The sequence below is a fragment of the Thunnus albacares genome, chromosome 16 (genome assembly GCF_914725855.1).
Source record: "Thunnus albacares chromosome 16, fThuAlb1.1, whole genome shotgun sequence".
Taxonomy (NCBI): domain Eukaryota; kingdom Metazoa; phylum Chordata; class Actinopteri; order Scombriformes; family Scombridae; genus Thunnus; species Thunnus albacares.
The window spans coordinates 24,532,162-24,551,634 of NC_058121.1; the positions used below are offsets into that span (position 1 = coordinate 24,532,162).

The 19,473-nt window shown below is 38.3% G+C and overlaps 1 protein-coding gene across 1 annotated transcript; it reads left to right on the forward strand.

Moving 5' to 3' along the window:
• Positions 1-2,909: 2,909 nt before the first annotated feature.
• Positions 2,910-17,168, forward strand: adam17b (ADAM metallopeptidase domain 17b). The gene is made up of 18 exons (XM_044376943.1): positions 2,910-3,428; positions 4,266-4,401; positions 4,482-4,615; positions 5,306-5,394; positions 5,492-5,672; positions 6,461-6,591; positions 6,733-6,819; positions 7,636-7,746; positions 8,252-8,396; positions 8,490-8,581; positions 9,077-9,229; positions 9,682-9,881; positions 10,987-11,090; positions 11,414-11,548; positions 12,319-12,449; positions 13,520-13,687; positions 15,515-15,571; positions 16,686-17,168. Exons 1-18 carry the CDS (start codon positions 3,338-3,340, stop codon positions 17,082-17,084), a joined length of 2,544 nt encoding a protein of 847 aa, XP_044232878.1. The 5' UTR covers positions 2,910-3,337; the 3' UTR covers positions 17,085-17,168.
• The last annotated feature ends 2,305 nt before the right edge of the window (positions 17,169-19,473 follow it).

Here is a 19,473-nt window from a genome sequence, read left to right on the forward strand (position 1 = left end):
ACATTTACTCAAGTACTGTACTTAAGTACAGTACTTGAGTAAATGTTTTTAGGCACTTGTACTTTACTTGAGTTTCTCCATTTGATGCTACTTTATTCTTCCACTTCACTACATTTCAGAGGGAAATATTGCACTTTCTACTCCACTACATTTATTTAACAGCTTTAGTTACTTTTCAGATGAAGATTTGACACAATGGATAATATAACAAGCTTTTAAAATACAACACATTGTTAAAGATGAAACCAGTGGTTTCCAACCTTTTTGGCTTTTGACGTCTTACAAAAAGCAGTGTGTAGTCGGGGTCACATTTCACATGTCTATGAGTTGTTAACAGCTCCACCAAATAGTGATTTTTCCCTCTAAACTTCTCACATGCTTTCATTTCAATAAATGTTCAAATGATCTAATATTTCAGCAAAAATCAAAGATTAGAGAAAAAGTCCAAAAACTGAAAACAGGTTTGTGTATCAGAACTTTGTTTTATCTTCTTTCCTCTCCCATTAATCATCTCACGAACCCTCAGATTTATCTGCTGACCCTTTGGAGGGGCCCGACCCCTAGGTTGGGAACCAGTGGACTAAACTAGCTAACTGTATATAAAGTAGTGTAAACTAGCTCCACCTCCAATAGCTACAACAGTAACATGCTGCTCTAACACTGATGCTTCAGTATTAATAATCTAATGATGTCATATATAATAATATATCAGTCAGAGGGACCAAACCACTACTTTTACTGCAATACTTTAACTACATCAAGCTCATAATACTTATGTACTTTTACTGTAGTAGGATTTTTCATGCAGGACTTTTAGTGTAATGGAGTATTTTTACATTGTTGTATTGGTACTTTTACTTAAGTAAAGGATCAGAGTACTTCTTCCATCACTGAGGACAGTTTCCAGTTCCCTGTGATGTACTCTGTCAGTGTTTTATTGGTTTTCAGCTCTACATATATCTTGTAGTAAAAGCGGATTTAGATGAGCTCAGATGTTATAAATAGACCGTCCAGATGTCTCTCTGTTATTCTCTTACATAAGATGGACGACAGACACGTTTCTCTTTTATTTCGTTCAGTTTCTGTGTTTGTTTGAGCAGCTTTAACACCTTTTTACTCTCAACACTGTAAAAAATCACGTCAAATTACTTATTCTTTTTTAATGTCGGGGTCTTTTTGGATTCCAGCGTGTTTGACTCAGAAGCGTCAAGCTCGACACAGTGAGAACAAAACATGACGGCGGGTTGTAAAAACAAAGCTAGGACCTTTAATACTTACATTTAACACATTTAATGCTGTTATACATTAACGTATTTTTACACCGAACGTATTTAAGTTTGACCACTTTAATCAAAGTTATAGAGATATATAAAGTATTCAGCATTTCTCAACTGGAATTTAATTCCATGATGAACAATGTGAAACAGTCTCGTAAAGGTAAATACATTTTATAAAACATATAATTTAATGAGTTAACTGAATAAATAAAACATGAAATATTTATTTCAAATAATTAAACTTTTTTTTTTTTTTTAAATTTAATTGTTTGTTATTTAAAGTTGTGTGTGTGTTGGGAAAACTTGGATTTAATATTTTATTTTTTATTTTACTTTTTATTTAGCTTATTCATTCATTAGGGCATTTTTATCTTTGGTGCTGGATTTCTTTATATTTTTACTTTTTTGTATTTACTTTATTATTCATTGTCATAATTGTATAATATTATTCATATTATATTTATTTTATCTATGTGTACTTGTTTTTATATATTTATTAATGAGTTTATTTATTTTAGTGGTGTTACAACTGTTTCTTTTCCCCAGAGGGGCAACTAGTTGTCCAGCAGTAAAAACAGTAATAACACAAGATCAAAAACACCCAAAGCAATTAAATACAACATATAATACAAAGTCAAAAACATAGACATAGACATAGCGTACATAATATTTACCCAGCGTGTTTGGGTGGTCAGACTGATATGACCTTTTTTCTATTGGAGTTTAACAGTAAGCGTATAAAGGAGTGTTTGTATCTGTTGATTTTGGTTTGCAGGTATTTGAAGGAGGAACCTGAGGGCAAAGTCTGGGAGGGGAACTTTAGGGTTTATATTTATTTCATTTTATCTTATTGTTCAAGCTTTATCGACTTTGTTACATTTTAAACACTTAAAGTACTCCTCCACTCAAAAATATGTTTTTCTTCTTGTTGCTTCAGTTGGCTGTTTGAGCTTCTCTGTGCAGAGTTTGTTTTCACATTCCTCTGCTGAAGGACAAAAGTTTCTCTGAGCTGATGGAAAATCTGATTTTAAGGGGCGGACCTACCTGCATGATTCATGACATCACAACTAGTTTGGAGCCAATCATGGTCCAGTATTCAATTTACACAGGTATGATGTGGAAACCTGAAGCCTCCAAGTAGGAGGAGAAGTAGGAGACATCTTGTGTCCAGCAGTTAAACTTGTGAGATGAAACACATTTGCATATTTATAGATTCTGGCTTTTTTTAATGAGGGAGAAGGAGGAGATGCCATTTTAAGGATAAGATAATTGATCCTCTTTTGGAAAAAAAACCTGACACAAATTATTATTCAAAGAAAAGTATTTTATATAAACATCTTTATCAACATTTTACTTAAAGTTTGTATCATGAAGACAGTTAAATGTGCCCCTGAAGAGGAAGAGGAAGAAGAAGAAGAAGAAGAAGAAGAAGAAGAAGAAGAAGAAGAAGAAGAAGCAGCAGCAGGAGAAGAAGCAGTTAGATGTACCATGGATGTATAAAGAGAAATAATATTGTAAGAAACCAGACATTTATATAAATTTAGATGATTAAAATCACATAAAGTGAATACACCCATGGATTTAACCCAGAAGAAGAAGAAGAAGTAAGAAGAAGTTAGATGTACCCATGGATGTATAAAGAGAAATGACTGAAAATGAAATGATATTGTAAGAAACCAGACATTTATATTAATTTGAAGGATTAAAATCACATTCTCTTTATATATCCATGGATTTACCCTCAAAGAAGAAGCAGTTAGATGTACTTCCGGCCGGACGCTCCTGCTTGTTGCTAGCTTGACTCACTCGGCAGCTGTCCGTCTTCCTGGTTCTGCGGACTGGAGGCGTTTTTCAACCAGTTTCTAAACAAAACAAAGACAACAGCTGGGCGAGATTAACTCCACTTTAACCTTAAATGTCTTTTAAAACTCAAGCTTTTTTAAATCCAAACTGTCGTTAAAGTGTTAAATCTGATGCGTCGAGACGTTTAGCCCGAAACAACCCGCGACGACCTTTTTTTTTTTCTCCATTCAGTCCATCCATCAGTCAAATCGTCAAACATGAGACAGGAGCTGGTTTTCTTCACTGTTTTCATCGTTTTAACGGGAGCAGCCATCTCTCCGCCTGCAGACACACAAGACCATGAGTACAGTAAGTGTTTAAATGCGATTTTTAATCCTCTAAATGAATATAAATGTCTGGTGTCTTACAACTAATGTGAGCTTAAGTAACGAGCCTGACTTCAGTTAACAGTCACGAAAAAGTAGGTAGTAGATGTGGAAGCCATTTTCTGCCAGAAAAAGACTGAATTTTGACCTTCGATGTCAAAATTATGAGATAAGTTAAGTATTTGAATTTCAAAATCAAAATTAGTAGATAGAAAGTTAGAATTTGTACTTTCCATGTCAAAATTATGAAATAAAAAGTAAAATATTTTGGTTTTAAAGTACAAAGTAGGGCATAGGAAGTCAGAATTTTGACTTTATAACTCATAATTATGAGATAAGAAGTCAAAATATGATCTTAATCTCCTAATTTTGATTTACCAAATCAAAGTAATGACTTTTCGAGTGAAAACAGTGAGATCATACATCAACATTTTGACTTTCAAATCATAGTTTCTAATTTTGGGATAGTTGATAACAATTTATAATATCTTATATCCTATGTTGTATGAAAATACAATCTACAATATTTTCTTACTACTTACTTACTACTTACTTACAATTGTCCATCGTACTATCTCACAGTTATTAGATAACAAATAAAATATTTGAGTTTTAGAGTAAAAATTAGGGCATAGTAAGTAATAAAAAAGTGAAAATGGGATCCTCAGTCAAATGTCTGGTTCCTTACAGCTAATCTGAGCTCAAGTAATGAGCCTGACTTCAATTAACAGACACATAAAGCAGGTAGAAGATATGGAAGCCATATTCTGTCAGATTGATCTCAATGAGACTTACAGAATAAATACAATTTCTTCTTCAGCGTCTCTCAGGTCGATGCTGGACGACTTCGACGTGCTGCCTCTCTCCAGCCTGCAGACTCACTCCGTCCGCCGCCGCCGTGACGTCCAGACTCAAACTCACGTAGAGAAACTGCTCAGCTTCGACGCCCTGCACAGGTCAGACTTCATACAGCTCAGTGTCTTGTTTGATTCATGTAATTCGAATGTCCTACTTACGAGTACGTTTGTGTTTGCAGGCACTTCAGACTTTACCTGAGGACCAACGACGAGCTGTTCACTGAGGACTTCAGGGCCGTGGTCGTAGACGAGGACGGCCGAGAGCAGAGCTACCCGGTCAACAGACACAACTACTTCACAGGACACGTGATCGGTAAGACTGATCAACCTGAGTTATCAAATCTCATGTTTGGATCCAAACCAAGAATGAATTGAACTATATATTCTGTGTGTATCCAAAGGCTGATACATCTGATTCCTCTGTGCCGTAGACCTCCGTTGTTGTCCAAAAACTATTAAAAACATGTCAGTGAGCCACACTGTTGCACTGTGTGACATCTTCCTTTATTATCATGAACACACACACACACCGTCCTGCTGCCAGAAATACTCACTAGAGCAACAACAGTGGATTTATCTGCTGCTGGAAATAGTCCCCAACAAATCCTAATCATTGTGAACGTCAGACTCAGTAATTTATATCATGTAATGTAGTGAACATTCACACCAGCAGACATGTCTGAACATGTCCGCCTGTACAGACACCAGATGTTGTATTAACAGAACTAAAGCTGCAACTATAGATTATTCTCATTATTGATTAATGTGCTGATTTTAATGGGTTGAAATTGTGAAATACGCAGTTTATAATTTTGCAGAGCCCAACGTGACGTCTTGTTTTGTTCGTCCAACAGTCTGAAATCCATATTTAATTTACAGCAGCAAATCCTGACATTTAAGAGGCTGGAGGCAGATGATTTGTGCCGTTGGGAACCAATCAGCTTATTGTTGACCGTAAGAGAAATACAGAAAAAACAGCAGACTGATCCTTTAATTCTTTCAGGGGAGGAAAACTCTCGTGTTCACGCTCACATAGACGACCACGAGTTCTCAGCTCACATCCTGACGGACGAGACAGAATACAACATCGAGGTAAAATACAAACACTGATCATCAAGCTGTAAGAATTTGATTGAAACATAAAAATAAATCCAGATGTGAGCTGCTGCACTGTCTCTTCTCCCTTCAGCCTCTGTGGAGGTTCTCATCGGCGCCCCCTGATGGTCGTCTGCTGATCTACCGCTCAGAGGACATCAGGAACCTCAGCCGGCTGCACCAGCCGTCCGTCTGCGGCTATGTGGCCTCTGATCCCAGCCTCCTCCTCCCTGAAAGCGTCAGAGTAGCCATGTCGGAGGACCGAGAGGAAGAAGGTCAGTGAGTTTGAACACAGACAGAACATGACGTCTGTGGTTCATATGAAAGAAATGTCTGCTGCATGTGTGATGTGATCATAAACTACTCTATATTCTGACCTCACTGACTCATTTCTGATTAATAGATTCTTGCTATAATAGCTTCCTTTAGTTTTTAACCTCACACAGATCTTCCTCAGACTCACAGTCACCAATCACTTTATTAGGAACACCTGTTCAAACTAATGCAATCCAACACAACAGCTCTGCCATAAATTCTACTTTTATGAAGCTTCTACATTTTCAGTTTTGTTGACATTGCCAGAAAAAGTGTTTGTAATATTTTGTCCACCTATTTAACATACATGGACTGTTGTATTGGACTGATAAGTGCACCTGATAAAGTGGTCAGTGAGTTTATATCCACCCGTTGAAAATAAGATATACATATATGTATGTGTATATATATATGTGTGTGTGTGTATATATATATATATATATATATATATGTGTGTGTGTGTGTGTGTGTGTGTGTATAATAAGATTAAAGATCAAATACCTGCATAACTAATGACATTCCCATCAGCCTTAGCTGCACTTATGTGTTTTGTGCTAATTAGCAAATGTTAGCATGTTAACACTCTAAACTATGATGGTGAACATGGTAAATGTTACAGGGCTGCCACTAACAAGAATTTTCTTTATCAATTAATCTGCTAATTATTTTCTTTCTGGAACCAGGGTGATTAATTGAATAAGACTGCAGCACTTTCTGACGTGTGTTTTATATGTTGTTACCTGGTCAGAGTCTCTGATGAGAGGGAAGCGTCAGGTGCACGACCACAAGAAGAACACTTGTCCTCTGCTGCTGGTGGCCGACCATCGTTTCTTCAAACACATGGGCCGTGAGGAGGAGAGCACCACCCTCAACTACCTGGTCTCTGACTTCTCACCTGGACATTAATCATCACTGTGTTTCTATGTGCTCAGTACAAACTCCGCTTCACATTTTAACCAGTTTTGACTTCACTATAAACAGTGTGAACATCCCAGTTAACCATCCCGACTGTGTTTTCAGATCGAACTGATCGACCGCGTGGACGACATCTACAGAAACACGTCCTGGGATGATGAGTTCTCCGGTTATGGCGTCCAGATCCAGCAGGTGAGGAGCATGATGGAGAAAAGGAGCTGGAACAACATTTAGACCACGTGTGTCATTAAAATCTCAGAAAGAAACTGACATCATTTTAGAAACTTAAAGAATTCCTGGTTATATTTCATTTATTCTAATTTGTTTTAAGGGTTTTACTGAATCCTGCATAATCAAACCTTAGAGCTCCAGCACACATTTTGTCATCCAACTTCATAATCTAATATTTCTGATTTGTGCGAGGAAATCTGTAATGAGAGCATAAAGGAGCCCTGTGAAGTTTTCTTTTAAACAAACCAGAGTTGTGTTTATATTCAGTGTTACTCACAAAAACTCAGTGTGTCTTTGAGGTCTAACAGAAAGTGCTGAATACATTTTCTTCCTCGTAAGATATTTGCAAAGCTGATTTTTAAAAGTATTTTAAATCCTGCATTGTTTACATCCACTAATCTGCAGCCACTTGTAGATCAGTGGAATAATGTGAAACCATTGGCAGGACTGTATATCACAACATTTGTGTGCATGAGTCAAACATTGACTCATTTGTAAAAATCCTCTCCATAGAGCTACTAGAGGTCAGACTCTCCACAGGGAACCTATAAGTGATTAGTTTAAATGATCTAACACTGTCCTATTATTCTATAATCAGTTTGTAATCAATCAGAATCAGGCTGTATGGACAAAGTGTCTCATAAAGAGGTGGTGAGTTAGTAGAGGTGGATGACGCTGACTGAATCAGGGTACAGTTATGTAATAAAATGACAGTGTCATCCTTGTGTTTAGACTGTGATGTAAATGTAAACTGTGCTGCTGTGTTTCTGCTGTCAGATCATCATAGAGAAGACTCCGACCCCCGTCGCTCCGGGAAAAAGTCACTTTAACATGCGAGGAAGTCCAGTGGAGGGCAGAGACGTCTGGGACGTCAAGAAACTGCTGGAGGTAACACCTGTCGAACGCATGCTAACATGCTAACGTTAGCCACTATTGGATGTTAAAGATGCAGTGAAAAAAAAACATTTTCTATGTTGATTTTGATGCAAAACTTCCCAATTTTAAATGCTGGTGTATTAAATCTGGTGTTCTGTATGTTATATTATATTATTTAGTTTGGAGATGTTAAAGTTTAAGTCTGTCTGCTGTTAGTGCGTCTTTCAGTACTTTCCTCCTTCCTTACTCTGTCAATCATTCTCAGCTTCAAGAATATTGGTTCCTACTGAACATCAAATATATATCAGCTCACAAATATATAGTTTGATGTTTAAAAAGGCTCGCTGATTTCCTAAAACAGCGGATCACTGTACTTTTGATCAAACAAACAGGAGGAGAAAGTGCATTTGTTGGGGACTTTTTCAGTGGTGCTCTGTGTGGGAAAGACAATATCACAAGACTTCTTGTTTATCTTAAATCCTGAGTGTTGGATCTCTGCTGCTTTGTGTCCTTGCAGCAATTCAGTGTGGACATCGCAGAGAAAGCCTCCAACGTGTGCCTGGCTCACCTCTTCACCTATCAGGACTTCGATGAAGGCACTCTGGGTCTGGCCTACGTCGCTCCGTCCAAACCGGACATCCCTGGAGGTCTCTGCTCCAAAGGTGAGTCCTGCTGCTTCACTGAGTCCTCGTCTGATACCTGGAGATCATTTTAAAGAATAATCCTGGTTGTATTAAAATGTTTTTGTTCCTCAGGGTGTCCTTCATCTTCAAACGAACAACGAATGATCTACCTCAACACTGGACTGACCAGCACTAAGAACTATGGGAAGACCATCCTGACTAAGGTGTGTCAGCTTTGTGAATGCTGTTGTTCATACAGTGACATTTGTTTTTGTAATGATCATTTTTGACATTTCTGAAGGCATTTTGAACCTGTTAAGTTGTTTTGATCAGAGGATCTTTGGGTTAAATGTTAGCAAGTGAATTGAAACTATAAAGGACCAATAATAGAACCCTGAGGAACCCCAGAAGTTGTGATTGACACAGTTTATGGGGTGATGATGTTGCTGTCTGCTAACATGTTAGCCAGAACTTCTTTAAAGGCTGACAATATGTCAGATATTGTGTTTACAACTTGTTCTGCTGCCAACAAGTGGAAGTTCTTTTGATACAGATACCAAAATATACTTTTTTGATACCTCACTTTTGAGAAATATAAACATTTTTCTACAAAACCCCTTTTTTCTTTTAACAAAAGAGGTCACAAACAGCTGTACAGGAACGGTGCCTCAGTAAGATGCATTTATAAAATCGGGAATATTTTGTTGTGGTCTCCACAGGAAGCAGACCTGGTGACGACTCACGAGCTCGGCCATAACTTCGGGGCAGAACACGACCCCGACAACATCCCGTACTGCGCCCCCCGAGAGGACCAAGGAGGCAAATACGTCATGTACCCCATCGCTGTGAGCGGGGACCACGTCAACAACAAGGTGCTGCCTCCTGGTTTCTCCTTACTGTTACAAAAACAGACAACACGTGACGCTGTGAGATACAGAACCTGAAGCTTCAGCTGAAATATGTGGAGTTACTGTTTGATAACTGTTTATTTCAGAATTACAATCAGTTTTATTAGCCAAGTATGCAGCATAAAAAGAATATTTCTTGGCATAGAAGAATTAAGAATAAAAAGGGAACAAAAGTTAATAATATATAATGAAATAAATAAAATAATATTAAAATTTAAAATCTATTTGCACTGTGCTATGAACAAAGAAATGAAGTGTATGAAACATATGAAGGTGACGAGCAAAAATTAAACGTGACACATGCAATAAATAATTAAATTATGTAACAGCGGAGGTTGAATTCAGTGTAAAATCTAAAGTCTAGTTTGATGACAGTTCAGTTCAGAATGATGAGTAAGTGTTTCCTGTGTGTGCAGCTGTTCTCTAACTGCAGCAAGCGCTCCATAGTGAAGCGTCTGAGGTCGAAGGCGGCGTCCTGCTTCAAAGAGAGGAACACCAACGTGTGCGGGAACTCGCGGGTGGAGCTCGGGGAGGAGTGTGACCCGGGACTGCTGCACATCAACTCGGACCTCTGCTGCACCGCCGAATGCAGGCTGAGACCCGGAGCTCAGTGCAGGTCAGAGACGACGCAGAGCTGCCGCAGCACTGCTCAGAGAACATATGAGGCAATATGCAAGAAGGAGCAACGAAGCGTACATCTTCTGCAGTTAAATGTTTTTAATGCCAGATTAACACCAGATGGTGGTATTTTCCAAAAATTAAGGTGCATCAAGTTCAATTTTTCATTCATCCCATGTGCAATAAGTGCTCTTAATTCTACACATTATAAACCTCTTGGTTCTTCACACAGCTCAGCACTTTACTTTTCTTATCTTTATTCGTTTTGTTGCTAGTTTCCTTGTTTTTAGCAAACATCCATAGTGTATAGTAGCAGCACTTTTAACGTTTGAGTGTTGTGTGTTTTTATGCTGCCTCGCTGCAAAAATAAATTCCTCTTGTGGGACAATAAAGATCTGAGCAGGAGACATAAATATACTCTACTGGGAACATGTGTGGACAACGGTTAAAGATTCACTGCAACAGTATTGTTACCCAGTTTAAAGAGTCTGTTCACCCACAACACAAATTACATATCTCTTCTCCTTCTGTAAGTGATATCTATTTAGAGAAATAGTTTTATGCATCCAGGTTTGGCGATATCTGTCTCTTGAGTTTGATGCCTCCACCACAAAACCACATCGTTTTTCTTCCTTTTGATAGTAAAAGATTATTAGACTATTAGTAACACAAACCAAGAGTTGTATTGAGGTGTTGATCACTGAAAGTAGACTTGAAAGCAGGAAAAAAGTGTTGCACGCTCTGGCTTCATATGCATTTCTGTATAATTTAGATGAGGTTTCGGCACTCAGCCCTCCTTTAAGATCAACAATCTAATCACCATCAGATGTGTTACTAGGGTGCGGCCTACATAAAACACCCGTGCCTGCGTCCTACGAAAGGCCTGAGGGCTGAAACGTCATCTAAATAAAAGAGAAATGCATACGCAGCCAGAGTGTGCGATACTTTTTTCCTGCTCTCAAATAAAAGACTAAAACGTCAAAGGGCATCTGCAGGTGTTTATTTTTTGTTACGTTTATGTTTTTCTTTGACACTTAAAGACTTGAAGGCGTCTGTTAACGTTTCTCTCCTCCACTCTGCTCATCCAACGTCTCTCCGCTCAGTGACAGAAACAGCGCGTGCTGTAAAAAATGCCGGTTCGAGTCTGAAGGCGAAGTCTGCCAGGAGCCCATCGACGCCACCTGTAAAGGACACTCCTACTGTACAGGTCAGCTGGATTACTCACAGTTCTGTCATTTCCTTATAATTTCCTGCGAAGTTTCCTGGAAAGAAATATGAAATCTGGTACAAATTACACAGAAAATACTGAAGATAAGTTGTTAGATTGGTACATTTTCAATTAATTAATGCTAGTTAATAGTCAGTGTAACAAATCATCAGGTCAGCTGAACAAATATCATACAGTCAGAACAATTAGCTTTATTTTTATCTTGAATTTTAGTCCTTAAATAAAGTGTCACCAGGCTTTGAATGATTCAGCCAATCAGATTTGAGGACTGGTCTTCAGTGTGTGTGTGTTTGTGTCGACAGGAAACAGCAGCGAGTGTCCGTCGCCGGAGAACGCTCCAGATAAAACGGTGTGCTTGGACAGTGGAGAGTGTCTGAACGGAGAGTGTATTCCTTTCTGCCAGGCCGTCTTAAAGCTGCAGCCCTGCGCCTGCAACGGTACGATACTCCGATGCCCCGCCCCCCCGCTCCCCCGCTCTGCTCAAGAGTCTGAGGCGGGAAACTCAGGAAAATAAATAGATGTTTAATGATGAACTCTCTGATTTAGTTTTAGCTCCCAAAAGCCTCAAATTTACCTTCAGTGGACTGTTGAGTGTGCTCTGAAATTTTAGCTTTTCACTAGTTGATGGAAACAAATCAGGGTGAAAGTTAAAGGGTCAGTTCACCTAAATTACAAAAACTGGTCAGACTTCTTTTATCCTTTCAGATGGTCAATCTGTAAGATCTTCCTTTATTGATTGGGAGCTTAACAGTGTGCAGACATCACTTCTTTGAACTTGGATTTGTGCACACTTGATCCCTCGTCTGACAAATTAATAATGCCCATAAAAACAGATGGATGGAAATGCATTTACTGTTTCTGGAGAGAGATGTTACTGTTATTTGATTTGTTTAATGTCATTTTAAAACTTGGTGAAAAGAAAAAAAGCTCAGTTGTATTTCATTTTCTGAGGATGAATAAAAACCAAAAGTATCTGACTGGACAGACAACCAGAGGAAAAATAGGTTTTTATGTAATTTGGGTGAAATTATCCTTTAATATTTATCCTTTTATTTCTACCTTTTTTCTGTCAAGTTAAATTTTAAGAGCAACTATGAATTCAGTTGTTTTCATCACCTGTTACAAGGTGGATGTTAAACTCTGAGTGCAGTTTGTAACAGCTGCAGTAAATCGTCTTAATCTGCTTCTTTCTTCTTCTTCTTTATAGAAACAAACTCGTCCTGTAAAGTCTGCTGTCGGAGCAGCAGCGGCGTCTGCGCTCCCTACCGGGACGAGACGGGCCAATTCCTGTTCCTGCGTAAAGGAAAACCCTGCACTGTGGGCTTCTGTGATGGAGCGGTAAAACGATTCATCAGCACTTTGTCTCCTAAATTACTTTTCTCTGTGATCCAACAAACTCTCTTCACATCACAACGTTCATCATTAGCTTCATTGACGCCCCTAAAATGTCCATATCAGCGTCCTGTTCTGCTGCGTTTGTGGGCGAGTTTCATACATAAAAATGTTCCCAAGGAGTGAAAAGAAGACCATGAGGTTGCTGCTGTCAGAAATCAGCAGACACATTTATCAGTGTCGGTAGTTGTGTTAGAGGAGCTGAAACAAAGGCTTCATGAGTCCTGAGGTTACGGGGAAAGTTAAAGGAAACTTTTTATAAATAGTAATCTATTAATAAACAATACAAAGCAAAGTCTTAGCACCCTTTACAAACCACTTTCAGATTTGCAAAACAGTTATTTTATTATTGTTATAAAAGCTGCATCCAGACCACATTAAAAAAACACCTTATTTACATTTGTCTAACCTGGACTAGAGTCTCCAGAGAGTAGTCCTGTGTAAGACAGACGCCACTGAGCATGTGCAGGAACGTGATTCTTTTTAAGGCTTTGTTTGTACTGAAGGTCTTGAGAGATTTATAATCTAACACAAAGGTTGTGACATGTTGCACAACAAGCTAGTGAAGCTGTAAACAGAACCGTGTTGCCGCACATGCTCAGTGGCGTCTGTCTTACACAGAACTGCTCTCTGGAGACTGAAACTGATCGCTGTTATTAGTCTTTGGAGCCGTTTCTAAACAAACTAACGTGACAAAAGTCTTCATAATGAAGGAACATGTCACCCAGTGCAGCGGTTTGGCTCATCGATGTGTTTTTAATAGTTTTTGGACAACAACGGAGGTCTACAGCACAGAGGAATAAGATATATCAGGCTTTGGATTCACACATGATACTTGTCAGAAGATCAGTTCATTGTTGGTTTGGATCCAAACATGAGATTTGACAATAAGAAAATTATAGAAAATCACCAGAATGATCCTTTAAATCACTTGCCACTTACAAACAAATCTGTTTGCACAGTTTTTGTTCTAAGTGGTGTGAACGTTTCCCTGCCGTTGGCTCTGATCTCTGCAGGGGAAGTGCATGAAGCAGGTGCAGGACGTGGTGGAGCGTTTGTGGGATTTCATCGACAAGCTGGACATCAACACGTTCGGGAAGTTTCTGGCCGATAACATCGTGGGTTCAGTGGTGGCGTTCTCGCTGCTGTTCTGGGTTCCTTTCGGCATCCTGGTTCACTGCGTGGTGAGTTCTGTGCTGGTCTACACTTCACTGTGTCCAACAGTCCAGTCTGAACTACTGGGAATGACCAGTCCCAGTACAGAGAGGTCCTGTTCACAGTTATGAAAACATAAACACACACAGACACTAGACACAAGATTTACTCAGTTTCTAATCAGAAACTTTTCTAGTTATTCTGAGATATTTTCTCTTTATGACTAGTTTTATAACAACATATCACTGTTATCAACATATCACTTTATCTTTTTATATCAAAACCAAGAAACTTTTCACACTATAACAAGATATTTTCATGTTATTCTGAGAACATTTCTCAGTATTACTGGATATCAAATTAACCTTTTTTTTTTCACAAGAAACTTTTCTTGTAATAAGATAATCCTTTCCTGTTATTTCACAAAATAAACGTATCTCATTAAAACAAACTTTTCTGATAACATGTTCATGTCTTAAAACAAGAAAAAGCTAAAGAGACTAAAGAGATGATATTGTTACATCGACTAGAAAAAGTGAACATTTCAGGCTTTTATACTTTCATTAAGTTTTATTTCATGCTGGCGATGAGACATGAAGTATCATGTTATAACCAGAAAAGTTTGTTTTAATGAGACATGTTAATTTTTTGAAATAAGTTAACTTTTGTGATATAACAGGATAAGGTGACTTGTTGTTGTTACAAGAAGTTTCTTGTAACAGCGGAACAATTTGTTATCAGTAATAACAAGAAAATATTACAGAAGCCCAGAGCAGCCGTGCTTGCAATTAGTTTTTAATGCTGTTATCTCGAGATAACGAAAGGTCGATTTCTCAAGGTAACGACTTTTGTTTTCTCTAGATAACAGGATCATTCTGGAGAATTAAAAGAACAAACGTCTGGTTCATCAGATCAGTCACGACTGTCGAGGAGGATTCATCACTAATTCATCAAAGAGTTTATAAAAGTAGTAACTATGAGCCTTATTAACAAATGACTCGTTACCTCCATACATCCAGCTTTTAGTAAATAACCTTTATTGAATAAAATACGACAGACGACATCAGATGACAGATGACGGCAGTGAGTTTACATACTGTCATGACGTCTTTCATTGAATCCTCACATATGAAACAATGTCAGAGTTGCTCAGCAGATGTCGCCGTTTTGACTTGAACAAACGCTTCAAAACTGAACAAATTCAACACAACTGCTTCATTTGATTCACTGCTTCAGAAAACTTCGTTTCTCTCATCGCTGACGCCGTCACGACACTTCTGATGTCTGATGAACATCGTTAGTATGAAGAGGAAACGACCTTTAGTTTGTAGCGGGTTGATTCAAATAATTAACTTGTGATCTCCAGATAACGGCGTTAAAAAAATAATTGCAAGCACGGCTGTTCTTCCGTAAAATACGTCAGAATGTTAAAACGAGACATTGAGAAACTATATTTTTTGTCTCCGTAACACAAAGAATTATAGAAAAGTTCAATTTTATACGTCAGTATTTAAAAAAACACAATGTCTTGAGGACAAGAACGTTTAATCAAAGACGACATGAAACATTTTTTTATTTGTTTTAAGATGATGTTTCACTGTGATGTGTTCGGGGCTGCAGGATTTTAGGATTATACAGCTGATCGAGGCCGAAAACCAGACCGTCTCATCCTTTTAATGCACAAAATGTTACTAATAATTTGAAATGAATTTAACATCCAAAGAGATTGTGACCATCGAACATCTTGATATTCACAGTATTAATTAGTTTGCATTATGTTTAGTAATTCAGATTAGTTAGTGAATGTGAACAAAATGAATTTAGTTTTTTCTCACTTTTCATGTGTTTACTTTCAGGACAAGAAGCTGGATAAACAATACGAACAGACCACCAAGTCTCTCTTCTTCCCCAGCGTAAGTGTATATAGTTTATATGTTAAAGCCTGTTAGATATAAATCATCTCTTCTGTCAGGCAGACGTTAGTTTCACTTCATTTCTGTGAAAATCAACTCACAGAGAGAAAACTTAAAACTTCTCACGGAGAGAAAATCCATCACAGTCGACTTCGTTTAGTTTTCAGAGGTCAGAGTTACAGTTTGTTATCATCTGTTGATTTGCAGCTGTGAGTGAAATTTTAGAAAACAATATGTGCCAGAAACTGTGTGTTTCAGTTTAACAGTTGATGTTTTTTGATTTGTCTTCTGCATTTCAACAGCTGGTCAGTTTTGTTTTTTTTTTTTCCAGATTGTCCTTGAATGCACCACCAAAAACTGTTGCTGCTCAGAAGCTCGTAGCAATAATATTATCACTGTGATAAAAATGTGATTTTATCATGAAGTTGATACACAGAACTTTAGTCTGCAGCAAATCTGAAAATCTATTAATCATTTAATTTTCAAGCAAAAACACTCGTTTCAGCTTCTTCAATGTGAAGATTTTGAGCTTCTCTTTGTCTTATTTGACTGTTTAATGTTTTTTAATATTAATACTCTCCAATATTTTGGAGGTTTTGACTGTTGGTCACAAAACAAAACATCTAAAGACGTCAACTCTGCGAAATCTTCTGAACATAATTGTTAGTTATAACAAAGCAAGTTTCAAGTCTCTGCAGGTTGATTTTTTTATAGAAATTAAATGAAAATGTTTCAGTTAATGAACTACGACATGAACTTATCTTGGCATTGAGTACTTGTACATTATTACTAGATACCAAACTCCTCAGTTTTTACAAGAAACAAATCATTATAACTTGTCATAACAAGCTAATTATCAAGCTAATGAAATTATGTGATATAACAAGATACATGTTGTTATAGCAACAAATATTGGCAGATTTGACTTTATTTGATAGTGAAAATAAATGTAGATAAAATAACTTTGACTAAAACAGTTTGCAGCAAGTTTTGAGTCTCTGCAAGTAGATTTTTTTACAGAAATTAATAGAAAACAAGAAAAACTGCTCCAGTTAATAAACTAGAACATGAAAAATGGCGTTCTGCTCCTTTAATTGTGTTATTTTTTTCCCAGAATGCCGAGCTCCTGAGCAGCCTGGAGTCTGCATCCGTTCGGATCTTCAAACCTCCTCACTTCTCCACCACCTCCGCCGCTCTTCGCTTCCAGCCGTCCGGCCCCCAACAGACCAGCACGCCTCCGGTCTCCGGCCCCGGCCCCGACTCCGCCCCGGCCCCCACTAACGGCCACGCCCCTCTAGACAGCCCCCGCATGGCCACCATCGAGGAGGACCCCAGCTTCGACTCCCACCTGGACGAGGAGGCGCTGGAAGAGGCGTTCAGCCGGCCGGGCGGGTCGGCTCCGCGCTCCTTCGAGGACCTGACGGACAACAGCGTGACGGGACGCAGCGAGAAGGCGATGTTGTTCAGACTGAAGAGGCAGCATCAGATCGACACCAAGGAGACGCAGTGCTGAGGGGACGATCCGGGACCAGGACCAGGAGTCTCAGATCCTCCAGTTCTGGTGGACTGTCTGTCTGTGGAGAACTAAGAGGAGTTTTTACAGTTTTTTAACCTCTTCCTCTCCGTCCTTATTTTGGAGCAAAACCTAAAACGACCCGAATCAAAACATCTGCAGCTCCTGAACAACGGTGACTATCTGCTGAAATAAGGTCTTTCCAGGGGAGGAAACCTCCAGAAGTTTCTTGTGAAAGTGTCAGAAACACTCGGAAACAGAGCAGAAAGTCTTTGAAGTCAGTAAAAATTGAAAAATCTCGTCCTCCTAAAATGAACATTTTGTTTTCAGTCAGTCAGCAGGCTGTAAACAAAAGCCAAACATCTGAAGAAGATAACACACAATATGACGACTCAACAGTGTTTTCTTCTATGAAAAGGTTCAGGCAGATTTCCAAAAAGAACATTTGGAGTCTCCATATTTTTGTAAACACGAGGTCTTCCTGGTTGGAAGACTGGACACTGGCGTCCAAGTGGAGTTAATGAGGTTAAATCAGCTCCATCATTAAGAACACTTCACTGTCACATCGTTTCTGCGGTAAAACTGATCACTTGTTCAATAGAAATGTTTCTTAAGTGTCACGATTCTCCATATTTTTGAGATAAGATCAGATCAGAAAAGCTTAACATTCTGTTGGCAAGTGATGTGAGCAGGATAACATCCGCTCGTCGGGTTTTAACCCTCACATGTAGTGATGTAAGAAGAAAATGTAGAAAAAAGTGGCTGCAGCTGCAGATCTGTTGCAGCCTGTTAAATATAAAGGCGGACGTTAGTTTCACTTCATTTCTGTGAACAGAGAGAATCCATCACAGCAACTTCAGTTTAGTTTTCAGGGTCAGAGTTACAGTTTGTTCTCATGCTGTTGGTTTGCAGCTGTGAGCAGGAAAACACGCAGCAGCAGCAGCAGCAGCAGCAGCGTCGGCTCAGGTTTCCTAAAACTGCTTATTCTGAACATCAGATGAATAATCTGGACTTCAACATTTCCAGAAACTGTTCGCTTAGTTTAGCAGTTGTCGTTTCACAACCTTCACGTTGGATTATTTTCTGTCTTCTGCTTGTCAACAGCTGATTAGTTTTTGGATGTCAGAGTGTCTTTGAACGCACCACCGAGGACCCTGAAGTTCAGATCAGAAAAGAACATTTTTATTGTTTATAACAGCATAAACTGTCCGTCCTTCCTCGGCTTCAGGATCCGTCTTCCTCAGATCTCATATGGAACTGAAGCTGTTGCAGATGGAGCTGCGTATCGATTCCGACATTAAAAAGTTATCAAGCCATCGAATACTTGATCAGATTCTCAGGCATAAATATTCCAGAGCTGCAACTAACGATCCATCTTATATCAGTTTGGTCTTTAAAACATCAGAAAAAAGCAAAACGTCCGTCACAGTTTCTCAGACTCGAAGGCGACGTCGCGTCTGACAAAGAAAAGCTTCAAATAATCACCTTTGAGAAGCTCGAATCTGTGGAGTTTTTTTTACATTTTTGCTTGAAAAATGACCGAAATGATTAATCGATTATTATTATAATCGATAAAATATTTGTAGATTAATTTTCTGTTGATCTACTGATTAATAGACTAATCGTTGCAGCTCTGAATATGACTCATCGTTTGTGTGTTTAGAGTCTAATGACACTGACAGCTTTTCACTGCACCAGCAATAGAAATACAAAAAAAAAACAACTGAAACTTTCTGGACTTTATCTTCTGTATTTTATTGATAACAAACGATTTTTTTCTGCTTTTTAAATGGACATAAAGAGCTTTAAAAAATGATTAAAGGAACATCTGATTATGTAAAAGTCAAACTGCACTGAAAGTGAATTTTACAGCTTCAGCAAAAGATCTTTTTTTGTTTGTTTTTTATAAAATGTAAAACTAATTCAAACTAAAACTGATCTGAAGGTTTCTGTTTTAAAGTCTGTCACTGGCCGCTGAACCCCAAAAACCTGCCAGTGTTTGTGCCTTAATCAAGACTTTATGTGTAATTTAACGCTGCACAAACTACTCAGATATATCACGGTAATGTATTATTATTCTTAAAGCCACAATATGTACAGTTTTTATATGATTATTCAGTTGCCAGTGGAAAAATTGTTGAACTTGCTGATGAAAAATTGAGACAATCACAGTCGGGATGCGTTTCTGGTATCAGATCTACAAAACGAAATGTCGTGGTATCGCCCGCCGCTGAATCCTGGTTAAATTTGTTACAGTTTATTTATTGTTTCCAGACAGATGTTGACTCAGTGTCAGTTTTAATATCTACCACTAGGAGTCGCCAAAGTCTTGTGTTTAAATCTGGTGTAAAGTTTAAACCAAAAAAAGAGATTTTTACAGCTTTTATCA